At 51.0% G+C, this 18,471-nt stretch overlaps 1 protein-coding gene and 1 long non-coding RNA gene across 3 annotated transcripts; one reads left to right on the forward strand and one right to left on the reverse strand.

Moving 5' to 3' along the window:
• The first annotated feature begins 1,445 nt into the window (after positions 1-1,445).
• On the forward strand, positions 1,446-15,465 carry ABHD16A (abhydrolase domain containing 16A, phospholipase). Of its 2 annotated transcripts, XM_047101192.1 has the most exons (20): positions 1,447-1,626; positions 2,615-2,671; positions 3,399-3,465; positions 3,675-3,761; positions 6,577-6,662; positions 8,330-8,403; positions 8,563-8,685; positions 10,796-10,910; positions 11,004-11,105; positions 12,037-12,100; positions 12,517-12,566; positions 12,891-13,014; positions 13,473-13,577; positions 13,809-13,872; positions 14,126-14,182; positions 14,329-14,391; positions 14,535-14,611; positions 14,696-14,794; positions 14,895-14,941; positions 15,134-15,465. In XM_047101192.1, exons 1-20 carry the CDS (start codon positions 1,495-1,497, stop codon positions 15,215-15,217), a joined length of 1,677 nt encoding a protein of 558 aa, XP_046957148.1. In that variant the 5' UTR covers positions 1,447-1,494; the 3' UTR covers positions 15,218-15,465. The 2 variants fall into 2 exon arrangements, with proteins under 2 accessions (XP_046957149.1, XP_046957148.1); XM_047101193.1 differs by lacking the exons at positions 2,615-2,671; positions 3,399-3,465; positions 3,675-3,761; positions 8,330-8,403 and having other exon boundaries at positions 1,446-1,626.
• LOC124527917 (uncharacterized) lies at positions 15,301-18,457 on the reverse strand. Its single transcript, XR_006966036.1, has 2 exons — positions 16,482-18,457; positions 15,301-16,076 (listed from the first exon to the last, which is right to left on the reverse strand). It is a non-coding gene; the product is annotated as an uncharacterized LOC124527917 (long non-coding RNA).
• Between the last annotated feature and the right edge of the window lie 14 nt (positions 18,458-18,471).

Consider the following 18,471-nt stretch of genomic DNA (forward strand, 5'->3'; position numbering starts at 1 on the left):
TTTTTCAACGCTTTTATTTATTTTTGGGACAGAGAGAGACAGAGCATGAACGGGGGAGGGGCAGAGAGAGAGGGAGACACAGAATCGGAAACAGGCTCCAGGCTCTGAGCCATCAGCCCAGAGCCTAACGCGGGGCTCGAACTCACGGACCGTGAGATCGTGATCTGGCTGAAGTCGGACGCTTAACCGACTGCGCCACCCAGGCGCCCCTTAATGTGTTTACTTTTAAAAGTTATTTACTTTTAAAGTAGTATATATGGCATATATATTTTTATATTTTTATTTTTTACTGAGAGAAGAGAGAGAGCACGTGAACAGGGGAGGGATGGGGGGGTGTGGGGGGGTTACAGAGAATCAGAAGCTGGCTCTGCACTGACAGCAGCGAGTCCGATGTGGGGCTCGAACTTGTGAACTGTGAGGTCATGACCTGAGCCAAAGTTGTACGGTCAACTGACTGAGCCACCCAGGAGCCACTTTAATGTTTTTTTATTTTAATTCCAGTTGGTTGACATACAGTGTTATAATAGTTTCAGGTGTACAATATACTGATTCAACATTTCCATGCATCACAGGGTACTCATCCCAACAAGTGCATGCCTTAATCCCCATCACCTATTTAATCCATGTCCCCCCTGCCCCCGGTATTACCTGGATGCTGATTACATCGATATACTCAAATGGTGCACTTTTATGTATATATGCTTACTGCAATAAAAAGCTAAAGAATTTACATATAATGTAGGTGTAACGTACAAAGAAAAGACAAACCTGTCTATTTAATAACAGTATTACTATTTCAAAGATCCTCTATGCTGTGTTACACTATTCCAAATTTGCTCTTTATCTTGCACTTACTTGACCATTAAATTTTCTTTTTGAAACGGGCTGTCAGGTTGTATGTAATCTATGGCTTTCTTTTTTCCAGTCAGTACTACGGTTTTGAGGTTCATCCACGCTTAAGAACGATAATGTATCCTTTATTTTTTAAACCAGTATTTCACACACGTTAACAATACTGAGTCCTCCTATCCATATCCATGACTGCGACGTAGCTCTCCACTTATTCAAGCCTTCAGTTTACCTCTTTCAAAAACTTCTGTAATTCTTTTCATAAAATCTTGCATTTCTTTGATTTGATGTATTCCTAGACACCTTTTCTTTTCCGTTGCTCTGGTCAAGTGCTCCTAATCCTGCCTCTCGTTCCCACTCGAGAATCTGCCAATGTTAAGGGACAGAAATAAGTGACTGGACTACACCCGATAAGGTTGTAACTCTCCGCGTTCCGAACGCCTCCAACTAATTTCTGACCATCGCTCTACCCGTAGGTCCAATTGCCCGAAGCCCGTCTCAGGCAGCGCGGAAAATGTCTCCGCTCGGCACGAGGCGGAGCCGGTACGTGCTGACGTCAAGGGCACGCAATACCTTAGAGGCCGGGGAAGGGCGGGGCCAGCAGGGGGACCTGCTGCTGGGAGAGCAGCGGCCCGAGCGGGGGCCATGGCGAAGCTGCTGAGCTGCGTCCTAGGCCCCCGGCTCTACAAAATCTACCGGGAAAGGGACTCGGAAAGGGCCCCGTCCGGCGTCCCCGAGACTCCAACTTCAGTCACTACCCCCCCTTCCAGCTCCTGGGTGAGTCGAGTTCTCCCCTGGTCAAAAACATGGTACGGCCCAAACCCCTTTGCGGCCTTTGCTCCCCAGAAGCGCCCATTATTGGAAATCGGGGGAGCCTGGTTGTCAAGCCAGTTGTCTGCGAAGTGCTCTTTGTGCTTCCTGGGTTAAAGTCACGCCTGCGGACTGGCTGCCTCCTTTATCGCGGTTTGCCACCGCTTTCTCATTCCGACTACCACTCCTTGCTTTTTCCTCTCGCGGCCCCCCACCCTGTCTGTCGTGGTTCGTGCTGGTCCCATTTGACTCTACGTCCTGGAAGAGACCCTGCGCGGATTCGAGAGCTGGATGATTTTGCCGTCAAACTCTCGATTTCTTCCTGCTAGGTGCCTTCCCTGGTTCTGTTTTATCTTCCCTTTACCCTGGCCTTGAATTTCAACATGACTTGAATATGTCACGGACCTGCTGCCCCCCACCCAACCGCCCAACCTACTTTGGAGACCCCAGGGTCCTTGCATTCGTGAAAGCTGAGGGTGGTGGTAGGCTGTGCCCCTACACGGTCTCCACCTTTTTATTGGTAGTCTCAGATTATGTTTACTGTCCTCTACAAACCGTCCACCCTCAGCCACATTCTCTTCTTTAATCATCCCACTGTTATTTCTGTTCTTTCCCTCTTAAAGTTGTCATGGTGCCTTTCCTTTCTGCTGCTCTAACCCCTCTCCCCATATGCACATGCCCACAACCCATCTGAAACTGGGAGCAGAAATCATCCAGTGATGTTTTCACTTTTGCTCCCAAGTCCAGCCCGGTATGTTCTCACGGTCTGGGATAGGAAATGAGGTTTGGAGTGGGGGTGGGGGGTGGGAAGAGGGGCTTCTGTGGGAGACAGGGATGTCCCAGGAGGGATAGCTTTGAAGGCTAGAACCAGAGGACACGAATCAGGGCTTTCAAAAGAGAAGGGGAAGGACTTGTCAATGGACACGGCCCTTGACACAGCCATCTGCTTTGGCAGGATACGTACTATCAACCCCGTGCCCTGGAGAAGCATGCGGACAGCATCCTGGCACTGGTACGTCTGCCCTGCCATCTGGGACTACTGCATCTTTTCCGACCCACTTGCCCTCCCGAATTTTCTCCCCCGCAGCTTGGGAGAAGGCAGTGCCCCCGGGGGTGGGGGATGTTCTGGGCTCTGCAAGAGACTTCAACACACACACGGATGTGCTGTCAAGTGCACATACTTGGCAGTCCCCTTTGGTGTGTGCATTTTTTTTCTCTGGGGCAGCCTGAGCCCTGAGGAAACTGTGCTTACTTTTGGGACCATCTGCAGGTGCTGAGTCCTGTGGTCCCCAGTGACCTGTCCTCCCTGGCAACTAACCTCTTTGGCTGCAAAGACAGCTGTTTTCTCTGGCAGGGTTCCTATGGTGACGTTTGTGCATCTCTTGGGGACCAGGCCAGGTGCTGTCCTGAGTGGGCCGAGTGAAAAGGCTTGATTAACTTGAGTATCTTTCTACTGGCCTTTCAATGTGATGAAATTATGTCTGGAGATGAGAGGAAGAAAACAGAACCCGTACCTAATTTTCCCAGCCTCTGTTATGCTCTGATACGTTGCCTTTTAACAAATATTAAGCACCTACTGTGTCATGCACAGAATAGGTACTTGATATGATCTCCCTCAGGTTATCCACTTTGCTCAGAGGTTAGGCCTGGAAATGGCAGACCTGTGTGTGTGTGTGTGTGTGTGTGTGTGTGTGTGTGTGTGTGTGTATTGATTGCTTGTCCCCATCTCTCTGCTGCAGGCTTCAGTCTTCTGGTCCATCTCTTATTACTCCTCTCCCTTCGCCTTCTTCTACTTATACAGGAAAGGTCAGTGTGGTTTCAAAGGTGGTGGGCAGGTTGTTGGCAGCTGAGCTGACCCCCCCTAAAGAGGAGAGGGGACCTGAGAGGATGGCTTGGCTTCCCTCTTCCATCAGGCATCTTCTTCCTCAGAGGGCATGGCTGTCCCAAAGAGAGGGTACGGGGTGGGGGTTGGGGCAGTGGGGAGAGCTTCTCATGTGATGCCTCTCCCCTCCCAGGTTACTTGAGCTTGTCCAAAGTGGTGCCGTTTTCTCACTATGCGGGGACACTGCTGCTACTCCTGGCAGGAGTGGCCTGCCTCCGAGGTAGGTTGAGAGGGAGCCTGGTTTGGATCTGTCCCTCACTGGGTAAATATTTATGAAGTCACTTCTGCAAATACAGTTTTGTGTTGGGCCCTGAGGGGGAATAATTGGGAATGTTGAAGGCATGATCTTTTTCTTAAAGGGCGTGGTTGTAAGTATGAAAAGCTAATTGGCAGAACACTTTGCTATTATCTAGAAGAGATGCATATACCCTACAATAATTCCACATATGTCCGTATATATGTTTGTAATAATCCGAAACTGGAAACAAGTCCATGGCCACAAATAGTAGGATGGCAGGGAGTCTAGTTCTAGGGCAGAACACAATACAGCAATGCAAATGAACAAATTGAAGCTACACTCAGCAACACAGATGAGTCTCACAATTGTAATGTTGAATGCAAGAAGAAGACTACCAAGGGGCACCTAGGTGGCTGACTCGGTTAAACGTCCGACGTTGGCTCAGGTCATGATCTTGCGGTCCATGAGTTCGAACCCTGCGTCAGCTCTACACTGACAGCTTAGAGCCTGGAACCTGTTTCAGATTCTGTGTCTCCCTCTCTCTCTGACCCTAGCCCATTCATGCTCTGTCTCTCTCTCTGTGTCAAAAATAAACATTAAAAAAAAATTTTTTTAAAAGAAGACTAACAAATGATGTATGCAGTGTGTTTCTACTTATGTAAAGTTCAAGAGGGACGCATACAGAAGTGGCAAAACACAGGCATGCTTATCTTGAAAGTCAGGAGAGTGATTACCTGGGAGAGGGAGGGAACAGGATGGGGAGGGCTCCTGGAGGGACGTGACTTTGTTCTCTTCCTTGACTTGGGTGACGGTCACAGGAATGTTTGCTTCGTATTTTTAAACTGGATATATATTGGACACACGTATGTTATATCTCACAACTTAAAAATGAAGAGAGAGTCCAAATCATTGCCCCTCGGCCGATGCACGTGAAGAAAACTGGGTGAGGGGATGCTTGGAGAGAGGTGGTAGACTAGGAGCTGCATGGCTGCAGTCATATCCAGCCTGGGGCGGGGACCTTCTGCCTGCGGTGTCCTGCCTCCTGATCTCCATTGGGGTGGGCTCCCTCATCAGAGAGGCGTTCCCTGACCACCTCACCTAAAAGTAGCTCCCAGTCCTGGGTTTTGTCTTATTTTTAAATTTTACATATTTATTTATTTATTTATTATTTTTTTTTTTTGAGAGGGAGAGAGAGAGAATGAGTGGGAGAGGGGCAGAGAGAGGGAGACCAAGGATCTTGAAGTGCGCTCTGTGCTGACAGCAGAGAGCCTGATGTGGGGCTCGAACTCAAGAACTATGAGATCATGAGTTGGATGCCTAACCAACTGAGCCACCCAGGCAGCCCAAATTTTATTTATTCTTAATTTGGGTACATAAATTAAATATAGAGAAGTCCAGAGAACAAAGTGTCATGAACTGAAATGCTTATATTCTGTCATGTAGCTTCACATACTTTTTGTCAATAAAGTTCTGAAGCATTGCATTCAGAGTTGGCATTCCTGTTGGAATCTTCCCCACTTCTGTGTTCCTCTTTCCCCAGAGGTAACCATTGTCACTTGGTGTGGTTTCTTTCCTGGTCCACATTTTTATCCTTTTATGAAAGATATACCTCATTTGATCAAATCTAAGCTGTTAGGAATTGTAAAATACATTCCAATTTCAGTTTTCAAATGTGAAAAACTATGCATTTTAGAATCTATGAAATATGGTAAGCATAAACCATATATAGCCATTCATTTGTGCATTTTGCCTTTTTGACACAAATGGCATCACATTATACAAATCATTCTGCACCTTCCTTCATTCTTAATATTGTCTGGGGTCTTTACCCACCCTTGATAATAATAGCATTCTAGTTGGTTCTGGTTTTCTTTTCTTTATGGCACTTAATCCTCTCTGAAATGTTCTTGTTTACTTGCTTATTGTCTTTCTCCAGCCCCACCCCACCCCCAGCCAAAGTGCTAGCTCTCCGGGCTGGGACCTATGTGTCTTGTTTCCTGCTATCTCCCATGTCAGGACAGTGCCTGGCACATGACACCTGTCGGGTCAACGGAAGCAGGAGAAGTCAGGGTTTGAGACTCCTTGGCAGTGAAGGGAGAGCAGATGTGATCACCAAAGGGCCAGGTGAAGAGAGGAATGAGTGCAGTGTTGAGGATGGCTCTTATTTCAGAGAGGGAAGTAGAATGGAGGCAGGGGAGGAGCGGTCCAGGATTCAGAAGGTGGCAAAGATGGACCCAGGAAGCAGAGAAGGAGTCTCAGGGGACAGGAATAGTGTAGAGAGGCATAGTTGCAAGAGAGTGGGGATGGAGGAAGGAGACTTCGGATTCAGTGAGGAAGTGATTACGGGGCAAGAGCAGGAGCCATGAGGCCAGATGGCAGGGAGTTAGACTATACAGAAAAGAGATGGAAAGCAAGCAGTGAAGAAGGGTGGCAGGGAAAAAAAGAGAGACTCAGTGTTCACAAGGATGAACAGTAAGGTTGCATGACGGTGTGTTGCATGCAACAGTAAGGTTGCATGACTAGCAAAGTGAACATTCTGGAACGTTGAGGGTTGCCAGCCTATAAAGAAACAAACTGAAGAAGCTGGGTAGCAGAACACTGAAGCCAGTTGCTAGATATGGAGGAAGGGGGTCAGCTCAACTCTCCTATTTCCCCAGACCCTGGGCCACCTGTTCCTTTCCCTCCCACTTCCCTTTCCAGGGCCTTCTCCATGCCCATCTCCAATCCTCTTCCTGAAACTTACTCAGCTTGCTCTTCCCAGTTTTCCTAACACTGTCTCCTATCCTCTCTCTACCAGGCATCGGCCGCTGGACCAACCCCCAGTACCGGCAGTTCATCACCATCTTGGAAGCAACACATAGGAACCACTCTGCAGAAAACAAGGTAAGGGGTCCCAGGAAAGGTGCCAGACAGGTGCCCTGGCAGCAGCTTTCTCAGCTGCCTCTCCAGAGCACTGGGCACCAGCTTCTGCCAGGGCGAGGAGTTGTGTTGCCACCCATGGCAGTAGGTTTTTGCTTGCACATTGCTGTAGCCCTTCTCCCCTGTGCAAGTGAACTGTCCACCCAGAGAATTTTCCTCCCTACCACTTCTAATGGGATGTTCCACTAGAACAATCCTCCACCCTTCTCCCCTCCATCTGTAACAATTGTCTAGATGTGGAAATATTCCACATCTTAGAAGGGGGTCTTCTCTCTGTCACAGCAGCTCGGTTCTGTAAGTGTTGTTTATTTTGGCTGTGTGCATTGAACACCATGCTAGTTTTGTTCAGGGATGGGTCAAGATGGACAGGTGTGTCCACTGTTGTGCCCAGAAGCACAGCGTGGTGCCAGGAGGGAGAAAAGCCAGGGCATAGTGTCCTTGGAGTTGTGCCAGCCCAGCTGGTGCTGGAGTGTGATTATCTTTGAGAAGGGGCTTTGGGGCCCTATAAAGCTCTTCCCTGTTAGGGATTCCTGGGATCAAAGAGCTGTGACCCTACCATCATCGTGTTACTGGTTGTTCCACGCCGCCGTTTACAGAGCTACGTAATGAAGCTCTACCACGCCGCTGTCTGAGGCATTTTGGTAACACCCTTCCCAATCCTCACAATAGCCACACGAGGTGGCATTATTATACCTCTGAGGACACAGGAAAAAAGAGGTTAAGTGACAAGCAGAGTCACAGAGCAAAGGAAGGGGCTGGGTCTGGATTTGAGGCCTGGTCTGAGCAAAGCCTGCTTGAAATTTGCTTTTCTTCCATTTTGTTTTGTTTTGCCATTTACATTTTTGTACAGTGTTTCTGTTGTTCTTCCTTAGTCAAGTTATTTTTGAAAATGTCAAAAAAATTTCCTGTGACAGAAAATAAAAAGAGCTCTCAAAATAGAGCACTGGGAGCTCTCAGGGTGAGGGAGGGGGTACAGCAGAGAGTCAGACACAGCTCCCGCCACCCTCAGAGAGCATGTGGACAGACTTTGTGGGGTGACTGGAGGCATCGATAGCCTGGCTGGCATCACCAGCACATGGCTGCCGAAGGTGAGAGAAGGGAGGTGGCTGTGAGGATGGAGCAGAGAGGGCTTCGTTCAGGAGGTGATTCCAGTGCAAAGGAACCACTCACTGTAGACATTACTTTCCCTTGTTCCCTCTCACCCAACCTTAGGACAGTCATTTTGATCCTCTAGGGCAACATCATGTAAAGGACCCGGTGGGGGAAAGGGGTATGACCAGCCAACAGACCCCGCCCCCACTTCCTCCCTCAAAAGCACCAGCACCTCCAGCCACCCCTTCTTGGGGTGGGTCAGTTTTATATTTTGGAAAAGCAAAGAGTGTTGAGTAGTTCTTCTGGAAGCAGACAGGCCAGTTTTGATACCTGATAGGGTATCCTCTCTTGCCTGATTTTTCTGGCTGTGACAGAGCTTACCCTCTATGAACTAGGAGTGTGTTGACCTCGACTTGTCTCCCTGTGATGTGTGGGGGCCAGTCCTGTGGATGAGGGTGCCAAGGGTGGGTAGGTGGGCCTGCCCCAATTTCTTAGTTTCCCTTTTCCTCCCCTCCTCTTTCTCTCCCTGCCCACCACAGAGGCAGCTCGCCAACTACAACTTTGACTTCAAGAGCTGGCCAGTGGACTTCCACTGGGAAGAGCCCAGCAGCCGGTGAGGCCCCAGTTCTTTCACTCCATCCTGCTCTGTCCTGTCCCATACCTCCATCCCCATCTTGGGCCCCAGGGCCTCCTTTCCAGTGCCATCTCCTCATTCCTGGACCTCAGCTTGCTGCTTCTGACTCCAACCTCCCCTACATCTTTCCATCCTCAGGAAGGAGTCTCGAGGGGGCCCTTCCCGCCAGGGTGTGGCCCTGCTTCGCCCAGAGCCCCTGCATCGGGGGACAGCAGACACTCTCCTCAACCGGGTCAAGAAGCTGCCTTGTCAGATCACCAGGTGAGAAGCAGCAGGGAAGAGAGGCCATCTGGGGTGGAGGGGACATCGGGTGAGGACTCCAGGACTGGGTGCTATGGATAAAATAGCGGCCATTTATTGGGCCTAGTGCTATGTATTTTGTATTATTTGTGATGGTTTTTAATCTACATTTATATGTGAAGAAAAGAGGCTCAGGGAGGTGTAGTCTCACAGATGGTGAATGAAGGGTTGGGATATTAATAATTCTTTCTGACACAAAAGCTCTTTTATTTTATTATTATTATTTTTAATTAATTAATTTACTTGTTTATAAATGTTTATTTATTTTTGAGAGAGAGAGCTGGGGAGGAGCAGAGAGAGGAAAAGACAGAGGTCCCAAAGTGGGCTCAGTGCTTACAGCAGAGAGCCCAGTGTGGGGCTCGAACCCGCGAATGGCAAGATCATGACCTGAGCCAAAGACAGACGCTTAACTGACTGAGACACCCAGGTGCTGCTAAAATTTATTTAAGTAAGCTCTACACCCAACATGGGCCTTGAACTCACGACCCCAAGAGCAAGAGCCACATGCTTTACCGACTAAGCCAGCCAGACACCCCACAAAAGCCCTTCTAACGAGGCTGAGAGAGAACAATGAGGTTGAGAGTGTGGTGGAGACACATAGCCTTAGCTGGAGTGGCATCTGGTGACAGCTGTGCCCCTGACCTGGCCTCTCTACTCCTAGATTCTTCTGCCTTAAGCAAGCTACAATTTCTGCATCCATGAATAACGCACTTTATAGGATTGGTATATTAAGTAGAGTAACATATTCAGAAGGGCTACTACTTTGCCTGGGTACTTGACAGCAAAGCCCAAGTTGTGGCTACTGATGATGTCAGAAGTGACAACAGTAAGCCTTCCTCCCTTACAGTAGAGCAGATGCTGTGGTAATTTTCTATTGTTGGGGGCTGGGAGGCAGTTCCAAGATACCAAGGAAAGGGATGGATTTAGTGATCAGTGTTGCCTGTGTGACGATTGGTCAGAGGGACAAACCAAATTTGCAGTTTTGAGGGGATGCTGGACAGGGTGGTACATACCTGTTTTTTTCTGGGGACAAATCCTATTTCAGGATTAACTGGAAATGGTTAATTGTCTTTTTCAGATACCTACCACAGCTTATCTGTCTAGATTAGTGTATTTGTTCAGTAAATATTTATTAAGCCCCTCTTTGTCAGGCTCTAGCCACCTGCTACGTGGCAGAATAGGGCATATTGCAGAACAGAACAGTCAGGTCTCTGCCCTGGTGGAGTCTGCAGTCTAGTGTGGTGTATTTCAAACTACCGTCCATTCATGAATCTTGAAATCGAGTGAATTACAGCTGTCATTTTTTAAAGTATTATAGGGGGCCTTTAAATAAGTTGCATTTATACATTAACAGAATCATAGTTAATAATAACTTTGCTTTGGGGTCCGTGTGTGGCTCAGTTGGCTGAGTATCTGACTCTTGATTTCGGCTCAGGTCATGATTTCACAGTCGTGAGATCAAGCCCCGTGTCAGGCTCCACGCTGAGTGTGGAGCCTGCTTGCGATTCTCTCTCTCCCTGTCTCTCTCTCTCTCTCTCTCTCTCTCTCTCTGCCTCTCTCTCTCTCCCCCACCTGTGCACACACTCTCTCTAAATAAATAAATAAACATTTACAAATTAAAAAGAATAGGGGCGCCTGGGTGGCTCAGGTCATGATCTCGCAGTCTGTGAGTTCCAGCCCCGCATTAGGCTCTGTCCTGACAGCTCCCGGCCTGGAGCCTGCTTCCGATTCTGTATCTCCCTCTCTCTTAATTAATAAGAATTACTTATCGCATATAGAAAATATTATCTCCTAAAATTTTCAATATTATAAATATAGATGTGTGTACCGGGCCACAATATAAAATGTGCATATTATAAAGGTTGTAGTAAAAAAAATTTTGAAGAACACCAGCCTGGTACATATATTACTTCATTATGTCCTGAAAGAGGAGAACAAAGCTGTAAAGGTCAAGAAACAAAACTGTAAAGGTCAGGGGTGAAGCAGGCCCCAGAGTCTCTGAGTGCTAGGGCTAGGATGATCCCTGGGTCCTACTGAGGTCAAGGGTTCGTTAACCCCATGTTCCCCACAGCTACTTGGTGGCGCACACTCTGGGGCGCCGGATGCTATATCCAGGCTCAGTGTACCTGCTCCAGAAGGCCCTCATGCCCATGCTGCTGCAGGGCCAGGCCCGGCTGGTGGAAGAGGTGAGGCCCCCTGCCCCCACCCCACCCCCGATGGTCCTTCTCCCCCTACCAGGGATGTGACCTCCTGCCCCTCACAACATCTCCCCCACTCAGTGCAACGGGCGCCGGGCAAAGCTGCTGGCCTGCGATGGCAACGAGATTGACACCATGTTTGTGGACCGGCGGGGGACAGCTGAGCCTCAGGGACAGAAGCTGGTGAGAGGGAGCAGGGAGCCCAGCCCAAAAGTGGTGCGGGGAGAGCAGTGGAGGTTCTGGGGACCTCAGTTCTACAGCAGCCCTAAGAAGTACATCTGGGGATAATCCCATCTCCCACCCCACCCTCAAGACATGTTGGCGTAGGAAAACCCTACCACAGGGAAATAGATGAAGTAGGAGTTGACGTTCAAGGACCAAAAAGTAATCTTGTAATAGTCACCACTTAGACAGCATTTATCACATAGAAGGCATATATTTAATCCTCAAAACAACCCTGCAGAAGAGGTACTATTTTTAGGAGAGCCCATTTTACAGATGATGAAACTGAGCCTGGGATAATTTTCCCAGACCACACAGTAAGTGAGAGAGCTGGGATTTGAACCCAGGTAGCCTGGCCTCCAGTATATCCTGCCTCCATGAGGGAGCCATGGAAAGAGCACTGAGTCAGCAGTCCAGGGAGCTGACTCCTGGTTCCGGCACTGCCCAGCTGCTATGAAAATCCATGCAAGCTCCACCATCTCTGAGTTTGGGCTCGGGGCCCCATGAAATTAAAGTTTATCTGACTCTAAGTCTGAGGCCCAGAGATGGAAAGTGATTGGCATGCCACACAAAAGAAACAGTCATGAAAAAAATAGACCCAAAAACTAGAAAGGAAAAAAATATCCATAACCCCATTTCTGAGAGCTGTCCTCCGGTGGTCTTCCAAGGAAAACGACACTGCTGAGTGGTCGAGCAGTTCGTCTTCCTCAGTTTGCTAAGCTTTTGCATCCACTCTGCCTCTCATGTACCTTGTAAAATTAGAAGTTTCTATTCCCGTTGAAGACAACAGGCCCTTTCCTCTTCCCTGTAAAGCTCCCACGTCCTGCCACACAGGGGATTTTCAGTCCCAGCTTGGCTCCTTCCCAGCCCTTCTTCCTGCTTCCTTCCGTAGGTGATCTGCTGTGAGGGGAACGCGGGCTTCTATGAGGTGGGCTGCATTTCTACACCTCTGGAAGGTAGGCCCAGGGCACAATACTCATCTCTGCCCTTTGGAATGGAATGTCCCCACCTTCCCACACCAGTATAACTTCCCTGGGCCAGATCACCTTGTCTGAGTGAGGTTTGAAATTCTCACATTTGGGGGGAAAGTTTACTCCCCATTCGCTTTGCCAACCTTACATTCCCTCCCTTTGGGCTGTGTCCCTAACATTATGGCCTTCATTCTGTCCCCATGACATAATCACATCTCTCCCTTCTACTGCCTCAGAACCTCTGGTGTCATCTCCCCATTCTGAGAAAGCTTGGAGTTACTCACCTCTAAATTTGGGGTTGTTTAGAGCTCCCATGTTGTGTTGGTCTTTCCCCCGGGGCTGGAGGTGGGGGAGGTGTGGGCCACAAGGTCATAGCCCCTCCTCCTCCTCCTGTGTTGCAGCTGGATATTCTGTCCTGGGCTGGAATCATCCAGGCTTTGCTGGAAGCACGGTGAGACACTCTCTGAAATCCCTTTCTTTTCCTGAATTTATGGTTATGGTCTGTCTCCCTCTGGTCAGCCACTGGAATTAGGAAAAGGGGTGTATATTTCTCTGGTGGCTCTCACTCATCTGTCACCTGGGTGCCAAGGGCAGGGAACCATGACGCCACCCCACAGTGAGAAGTGGCATTTCTGGAGAGTGCGGGCCCTCTCGCCACCCTTCTCTTCTGCACCCTCTGTCTCTTGTAGGGTAGCTCTGTGCTGGAAGCGTGCAAGTGGCCCATGAACCAGCCTCTGGTGCTAACCCACTCCTGCGTTTACCCTTCTTCCTGCAGGGGGTGCCATTTCCTCAGAATGAGGCCAATGCCATGGATGTGGTGGTCCAGTTTGCCATCCACCGCCTGGGCTTCCAGCCCCAGGACATCATCATCTATGCCTGGTCCATCGGTGGCTTCACTGGTACCAGCCTACCCCCCTCCCCGGGCAAATTATGCCACCCCCACCCCCCTCAAAGAGCAGTAGGGAAATGCCCTGAGAGCCCAGCAGTGGGGTAGAGGCTTAAGGGAGGAGAGGACGGAGGAGGGATATCTGCGTGTGTCTGGAAGATGGTATCCTATTTGTATACGTTCGCATTTCCTTCTACCTTATGCCCATTACGAAAAGAAGCAGACCAGGGTCCTGGAGGGGGGAGATCAGGGAAGTGAAGTTTTCCTCTGCACGTGGTCTTCGATGCACTTTGATATTCTCTCTCCGTCTCCTCCATACAGTGCCCTGGCCAAGTGAAGTGAGGGGTTAAGGGGCACCTGGGGCTAACCTAGTAGAGATGATGGTGTCAGCCTGTAGGGTCAATGGGACAAAGGTGGGGTGGTGGGCAGGAGCCCCTCGGTCCTCACCTTTCTTCCTTGTTCTGGTACCAGCCACATGGGCAGCCATGTCCTACCCAGACATTAGTGCTGTGATCCTGGATGCCTCCTTTGATGACTTGGTGCCCTTGGCCTTGAAGGTTATGCCAGATAGCTGGAGTGAGTGCAGCTCCCAGGCCTGCCTTTCCAGGGAAGGGGTGGGCTGGAACTGGGAACTATTCTAACTGGAGATGGTTCCTTTTTATGTAGGTGGGGAGTGGGTCACCCAGCGGGATGAAAAGCAGGAGGGCTCCCCTGTCTGGGGCCTTAGTTTTCTTTGTGAACAGTGGGGAACTATATGTTGTGCAAGGGCTTTGTCTCTGCCATCCCGTCACTCTGATCCCACTCTAGGGGGCCTTGTGACCAGGACCGTGAGGCAGCATCTCAATCTGAACAATGCAGAACAGCTGTGCAGGTGAGGGCAGGCCAGTAACCGGCGTGTAACTCCCTTCCCCACTTCCCCACTGTACAGGCTTTGCTGGGTATTCAAGCAGATCTCCCAGTAAGGCCAGAATGTGGGCCATGCCTGTTCTTAAATATTTTCTCACCCCTGAGTGAAGGGTTAGCCTGTGGGGCCCTGCTATAGTAGGGGGTTAGGCTGCAGCCAGTGCAAGGGTGGGGTGGCCACTTGTCCCCTCTCCCTCTGAGCACCACACTGTCCTCTGAAGGTACCAGGGCCCTGTGTTGCTGATCCGCAGAACCAAGGATGAGATCATCACCACCACGTGAGTGCCTGGGAGCCTCTGCCCTCCTAGATCCCAGATGTAGCTAGGAAGTTGCCCTTCCCACCTCTGCCCACCAGAAACCTAGGTATCCAGACCCTTCCTCCCCAACCTCCAGCCCCTCCAGTGTACACTGTTCTCACCCCCAGGGTTCCTGAGGACATCATGTCCAACCGAGGCAATGACCTCCTGCTGAAGCTCCTACAGTATCGGTAAGCGGGAGTGTGTGTGCGTGCCTGCACGTGTGTGTGCATGTGTTTACTGACACTGGCGTGGCGAGGGAGGGAAGAGGGTTTAGGGATGAGGAGTGAAGAGAATTGGGTCCTGACCTCTCGTCCTGGTGCTCCCTCTGTAGGTATCCCCGTGTAATGGCAGAGGAGGGTCTTCGAGTGGTGAGGCAGTGGCTGGAAGCCTCCTCACAGCTGGAGGAAGGTGCAGGGGGATGCGGTGAGGCCTTTGGGTGGGGGCCTGGCCAGGCCAGGTCACTGACAAGCCCTCCTTTCTCTCCCTGAGCAGCCTCGATTTATAGCCGTTGGGAGGTGGAGGAGGACTGGTGCCTGTCCGTCCTCCGCTCCTACCAGGCAGAGCACGGGCCTGACTTCCCCTGGAGTGTGGGTAAGGACGTCCTGTGGCAGGAGGGGGTGTTGGGAAGAAGCCAGGAAGGGGGATGAATACCCAGATGTATGGCTCATGTGTGAGCGGCTCTTCTCCACAGGGGAGGACATGAGTGCAGACGGAAGGCGGCAGCTGGCCTTGTTTCTGGTGAGCTGAGGGGTGGCGGGCAGGAAGGGGGTGCCGGGATGGCCAGGGGGCTTGGAGACAGGGGATACCATGTAAGCATTGGAAGTGGCAGCTTGTAGGGTGTGGGAGGTGGTTTCAGAGGCTGTGGAGGTGTTTGAGGGTGCTGTATACTGCGGTGCTCTGCACCCCACCTGTCCTGCCCTCTTCCTTCAGGCTCAGAAGTATCTGCACAACTTCGAGGCCACGCACTGCACCCCGCTCCCGGCCCCGAACTTCCAGATGCCCTGGCGCCTCTAGGGACCACAGTGGGACTCGTTCTGAAAGAGTGGGATAGGAGGAGACATGAGGAAGGCTCTTCTTATTTGTGATTCTCTGTGTTCACGTTGCTATTTATAGTTTGTGGAAAGTGGGGGGCTGTCCCCCTTCTCACTGCCCTATTGCACGTTTCCCCTCATCCATCTGGCAGTACCTAACCTTCCCCAACATATACCCCGCATTCAGTGAATGGATTATTCCTAATAATTAATAAAAAGGTATTTTTTCTACAGGCTGGCTAATTGTGTGACTTTCCGAGTGTCCAGGAGCTTGGGGCCAGTAGTGGTGATAGCTGAAGCTGCAAAGAGCCGGGCTTTGGGGAACCTGACTCCAGCCGGCCAACTTAACCCTCCCCATCCCTGCTGTTCTCCCAGGCCTCCAGCCCCCAACCTGAGCTATCCTCATGCAGTGGGTCCCCAAGCCTCCCCACTGGCTAGTGTGTCTAGTAGTATCACACGTGCAGCCTCCCTAGCCTGCGCCCCAGTCCTTCCTGCATAACCCTGCAGCCACTGTAGGAGCTCACGGTTGCCCCCTCTTTGCTAAGAGCTCCAGAGCTTTCACTTACAAAGTGTTTTCTAGTACCTGATTTCCCCTACTTGGCTCTTCTACAGATTTCCAGCTCCAACCTGCATGGCTTCACCTTAAGTATCACCAGTTTTCCTTACTCAGCTCTTGCTGTTCCAAGGGGGAGTGAGGAACAGCCCACTCCCCATGTCTTCTGCGGCAAACCCTACACACCTCTTCACCGTGCCTTTGTCGCTTTCACGCATCTGTTGCAGTTCAGTGACAGGGCCTGCCAGGGACTGAGGCTTCCCAGAGCCACACTTCACCTTTCTGGACACTATTAGAAGAAAATCCCTAAGGTGAACCCAAGGAAATTGGCTTCCTGTAACTTCTGTCCTATTTCCAATCCTCAGACTTCATGGAACAGAATGAGTTTTCCTCCCACTTGTCAGTTTGTTGCCTGGCCACCTTCTTCTTGGGAAACCTCTTTTAGCTGAAACGCTCCCAGAGTTACCCTCCTTGGCCCTCTGTTTTGAACAAGCTCAACGTGGGCAAGCAACAATGTTCTGATATCCTAGATAGCTTCTGGCTAATATCAGTGTCTCCTGGAACCCCAGGGCATGAAGCTCCTCCTCAGTCTCTGGGCAGAGGCTGTCTGCCCTCACCAGCTCACCAGCTCCTTCAGTGGGGGCATACTGAGTCTCCACTGGAAGGGTGATCTGAGACTTGTCAGGTGATATACCTGATAATTGGGGTCAAAAGAGAAGAGGTGGCCACAGCTCCAGAATGCTCCACCTTTAGCAAACACTGGAGAGTTGATACTGGCACTCTGTTCCTCTGTCCCATCCCAGGGGGCAAACAGGGTGGGGAGTGTGGAGCATGAAGCTGTAGGTCCAGCTGGATGGTTCTGAACCTCACCTTCCAGGATCCACCAGGACAGTTAGCCTCCTGGAAAACAAGTCTGTTCAGTTAAGGTAACAACCTCCTTGAATGCAAATAGGGGGCACTTAGCCCCACCTCCCACACCCTGGAGACAAAGGACTCCCCCTTCCTGGCCAAGGCCACTAGGGACTCTGTTGACTGACCTCTACCATCACCTCCCCCTTCCCCTTCTTCCTGCATAAAGAACAGTGGATGCCATGAAGAGCCCTCAGATAACTGAAGTGGGTGGGGAGAGGGGAGGCTTAACATTTGAATTCTGGACCACCGAACCCCAGGGGCCTCAGTCTACCTCCTTAGATTACTCCCCACGTGATAAAGCTCACATCAGCTCTTTGTTTTTAGAACCACCACCACACACCACCCCCTGCCCCCGGTTGGACCAGCTCCCTGTCCACTCCTCACCCTATATAGCAGGGTTCCAACAGTCCCAGGAGAAGAACAGCCGAGATGCAGACCCCACATCTGCTGGAACTCTGGACCTTGCCCTACTGGGCACCAGGCAAGGTCTGGACGCCCAGGCGCCCCCGAGGAGCTGGGTACACGGGGAGAGAGGATGGAGGCTGGGGCAAATAAGGATTAACACCTGGGCAGGAAACCTGGGAAGGAGAGGTGGGCCCTGGGCTGGGCCCGGGCTCGCCCTGCGCTGCTTTCAGTGTGAGTTGCGGGAGTAGGCTCAGGGCTTGGTGATTGGGCTGAGGATTTGCTCGACTCCCCCGAGAGGGTCAGGTGTTTCCCTCCCAGCTGTCACAAGTGAGTGAGGGCCAGGTACTTATCCGTTCATTCATCCATCCAACAAGCCATCCCAACTCCCTCAGGAACCAAGTCTTTTTTTTTTTTTCTTTCATTCATTTATATGCGGGTTAAAGATCGCTGCTGTCTAGTTCCACTCCAGACCGCCTGGTCTAGCTGCTCAGCGAACAGAACTTGGCTCGCCGCCCCCTTGTTTGCCCCGCCCATAGCCCTGACTGTAGCATTCTCTCCTCAGGCCCCACCTCCTTTGTTTCGTCACTCGGCTGCTTACCCCCACCGGTATCCCGCGTCCCCAAGGCACTCCGCACAGAAACTGTCCTCGGCTGCTATCACCATGGCGACTACAGCAGCGCCCCGCCTCTTCACTCCTGGAAAGCCTCCACCAAGCCCATCACCGCGGCAACGAACTCACCAGGCTCGGCAGGCGCACTGGCTGCGCCCAGCCGTTTAGACTGAGGAGTAGCAAAATGAAACTGGGACTGGATTAATGGCCCTGAGGCCACGCCCCTTCCGTGGAACCACTCTCCTAGCTCGCACCGAACCCAGCCTCGAAATACCGCCCCTATCTTCCCTCCGGCTATCCGCAGGCCGGGTTCAGAGGACGCTGTGAAATTCCCTTCCAACTCCTTTCTGCCCCGTTCGCTTCAAGAGGAGCCTCCGCTCTCTGATTCTGTCTACCACTCTGTCGTTCATTCAGCAGACATTTATACAGGTGCCAGGCGCTCCTCCCCAAATCTTCATTACTCCGACTTTTCAATAATACAATTGTCTGATTTCATTTATCCCAAGGCTCTTGGGCACGCAGTGGCGTGCGTTTTCCTTTCGTATTCTTTCTTTCCTGTCCGTCTTTCTTGGCTCAAATCTGAGTCCATTTCTTCCCATCTTCCCCATCAGCGCCCCGAGGCCAAATGATTCTCGGATGGTCTGGGACTGTAAGCAGGGAGCCCTCCCTCAGGGCCGCACCCCAAACCTCCAGACCAGAAACTGGAGCAGGTGGTTCGTCCTGCACGCCGAGCTCTTCCTACAGCACCCCCGACCCT

Source organism: Lynx rufus, unplaced genomic scaffold, assembly GCF_022079265.1.
Source record: "Lynx rufus isolate CCGP_SWC_20201006 ecotype Redwood Valley unplaced genomic scaffold, mLynRuf1.p SCAF_6, whole genome shotgun sequence".
NCBI lineage: Eukaryota > Metazoa > Chordata > Mammalia > Carnivora > Felidae > Lynx > Lynx rufus.

Excerpts from the sequence above, each read along its gene's own strand:
- ABHD16A (XM_047101192.1), top strand. The coding sequence starts at position 1,495 with ATGGCGAAGCTGCTGAGCTGCGTCCTAGGCCCCCGGCTCTACAAAATC. Across the intron at positions 2,672-3,398 it reads CGGACAGCATCCTGGCACTG|GCTTCAGTCTTCTGGTCCAT; the intron begins GTACGTCTGCCC and ends TCTCTGCTGCAG. Across the intron at positions 14,392-14,534 it reads CTGAAGCTCCTACAGTATCG|GTATCCCCGTGTAATGGCAG; the intron begins GTAAGCGGGAGT and ends CTCCCTCTGTAG.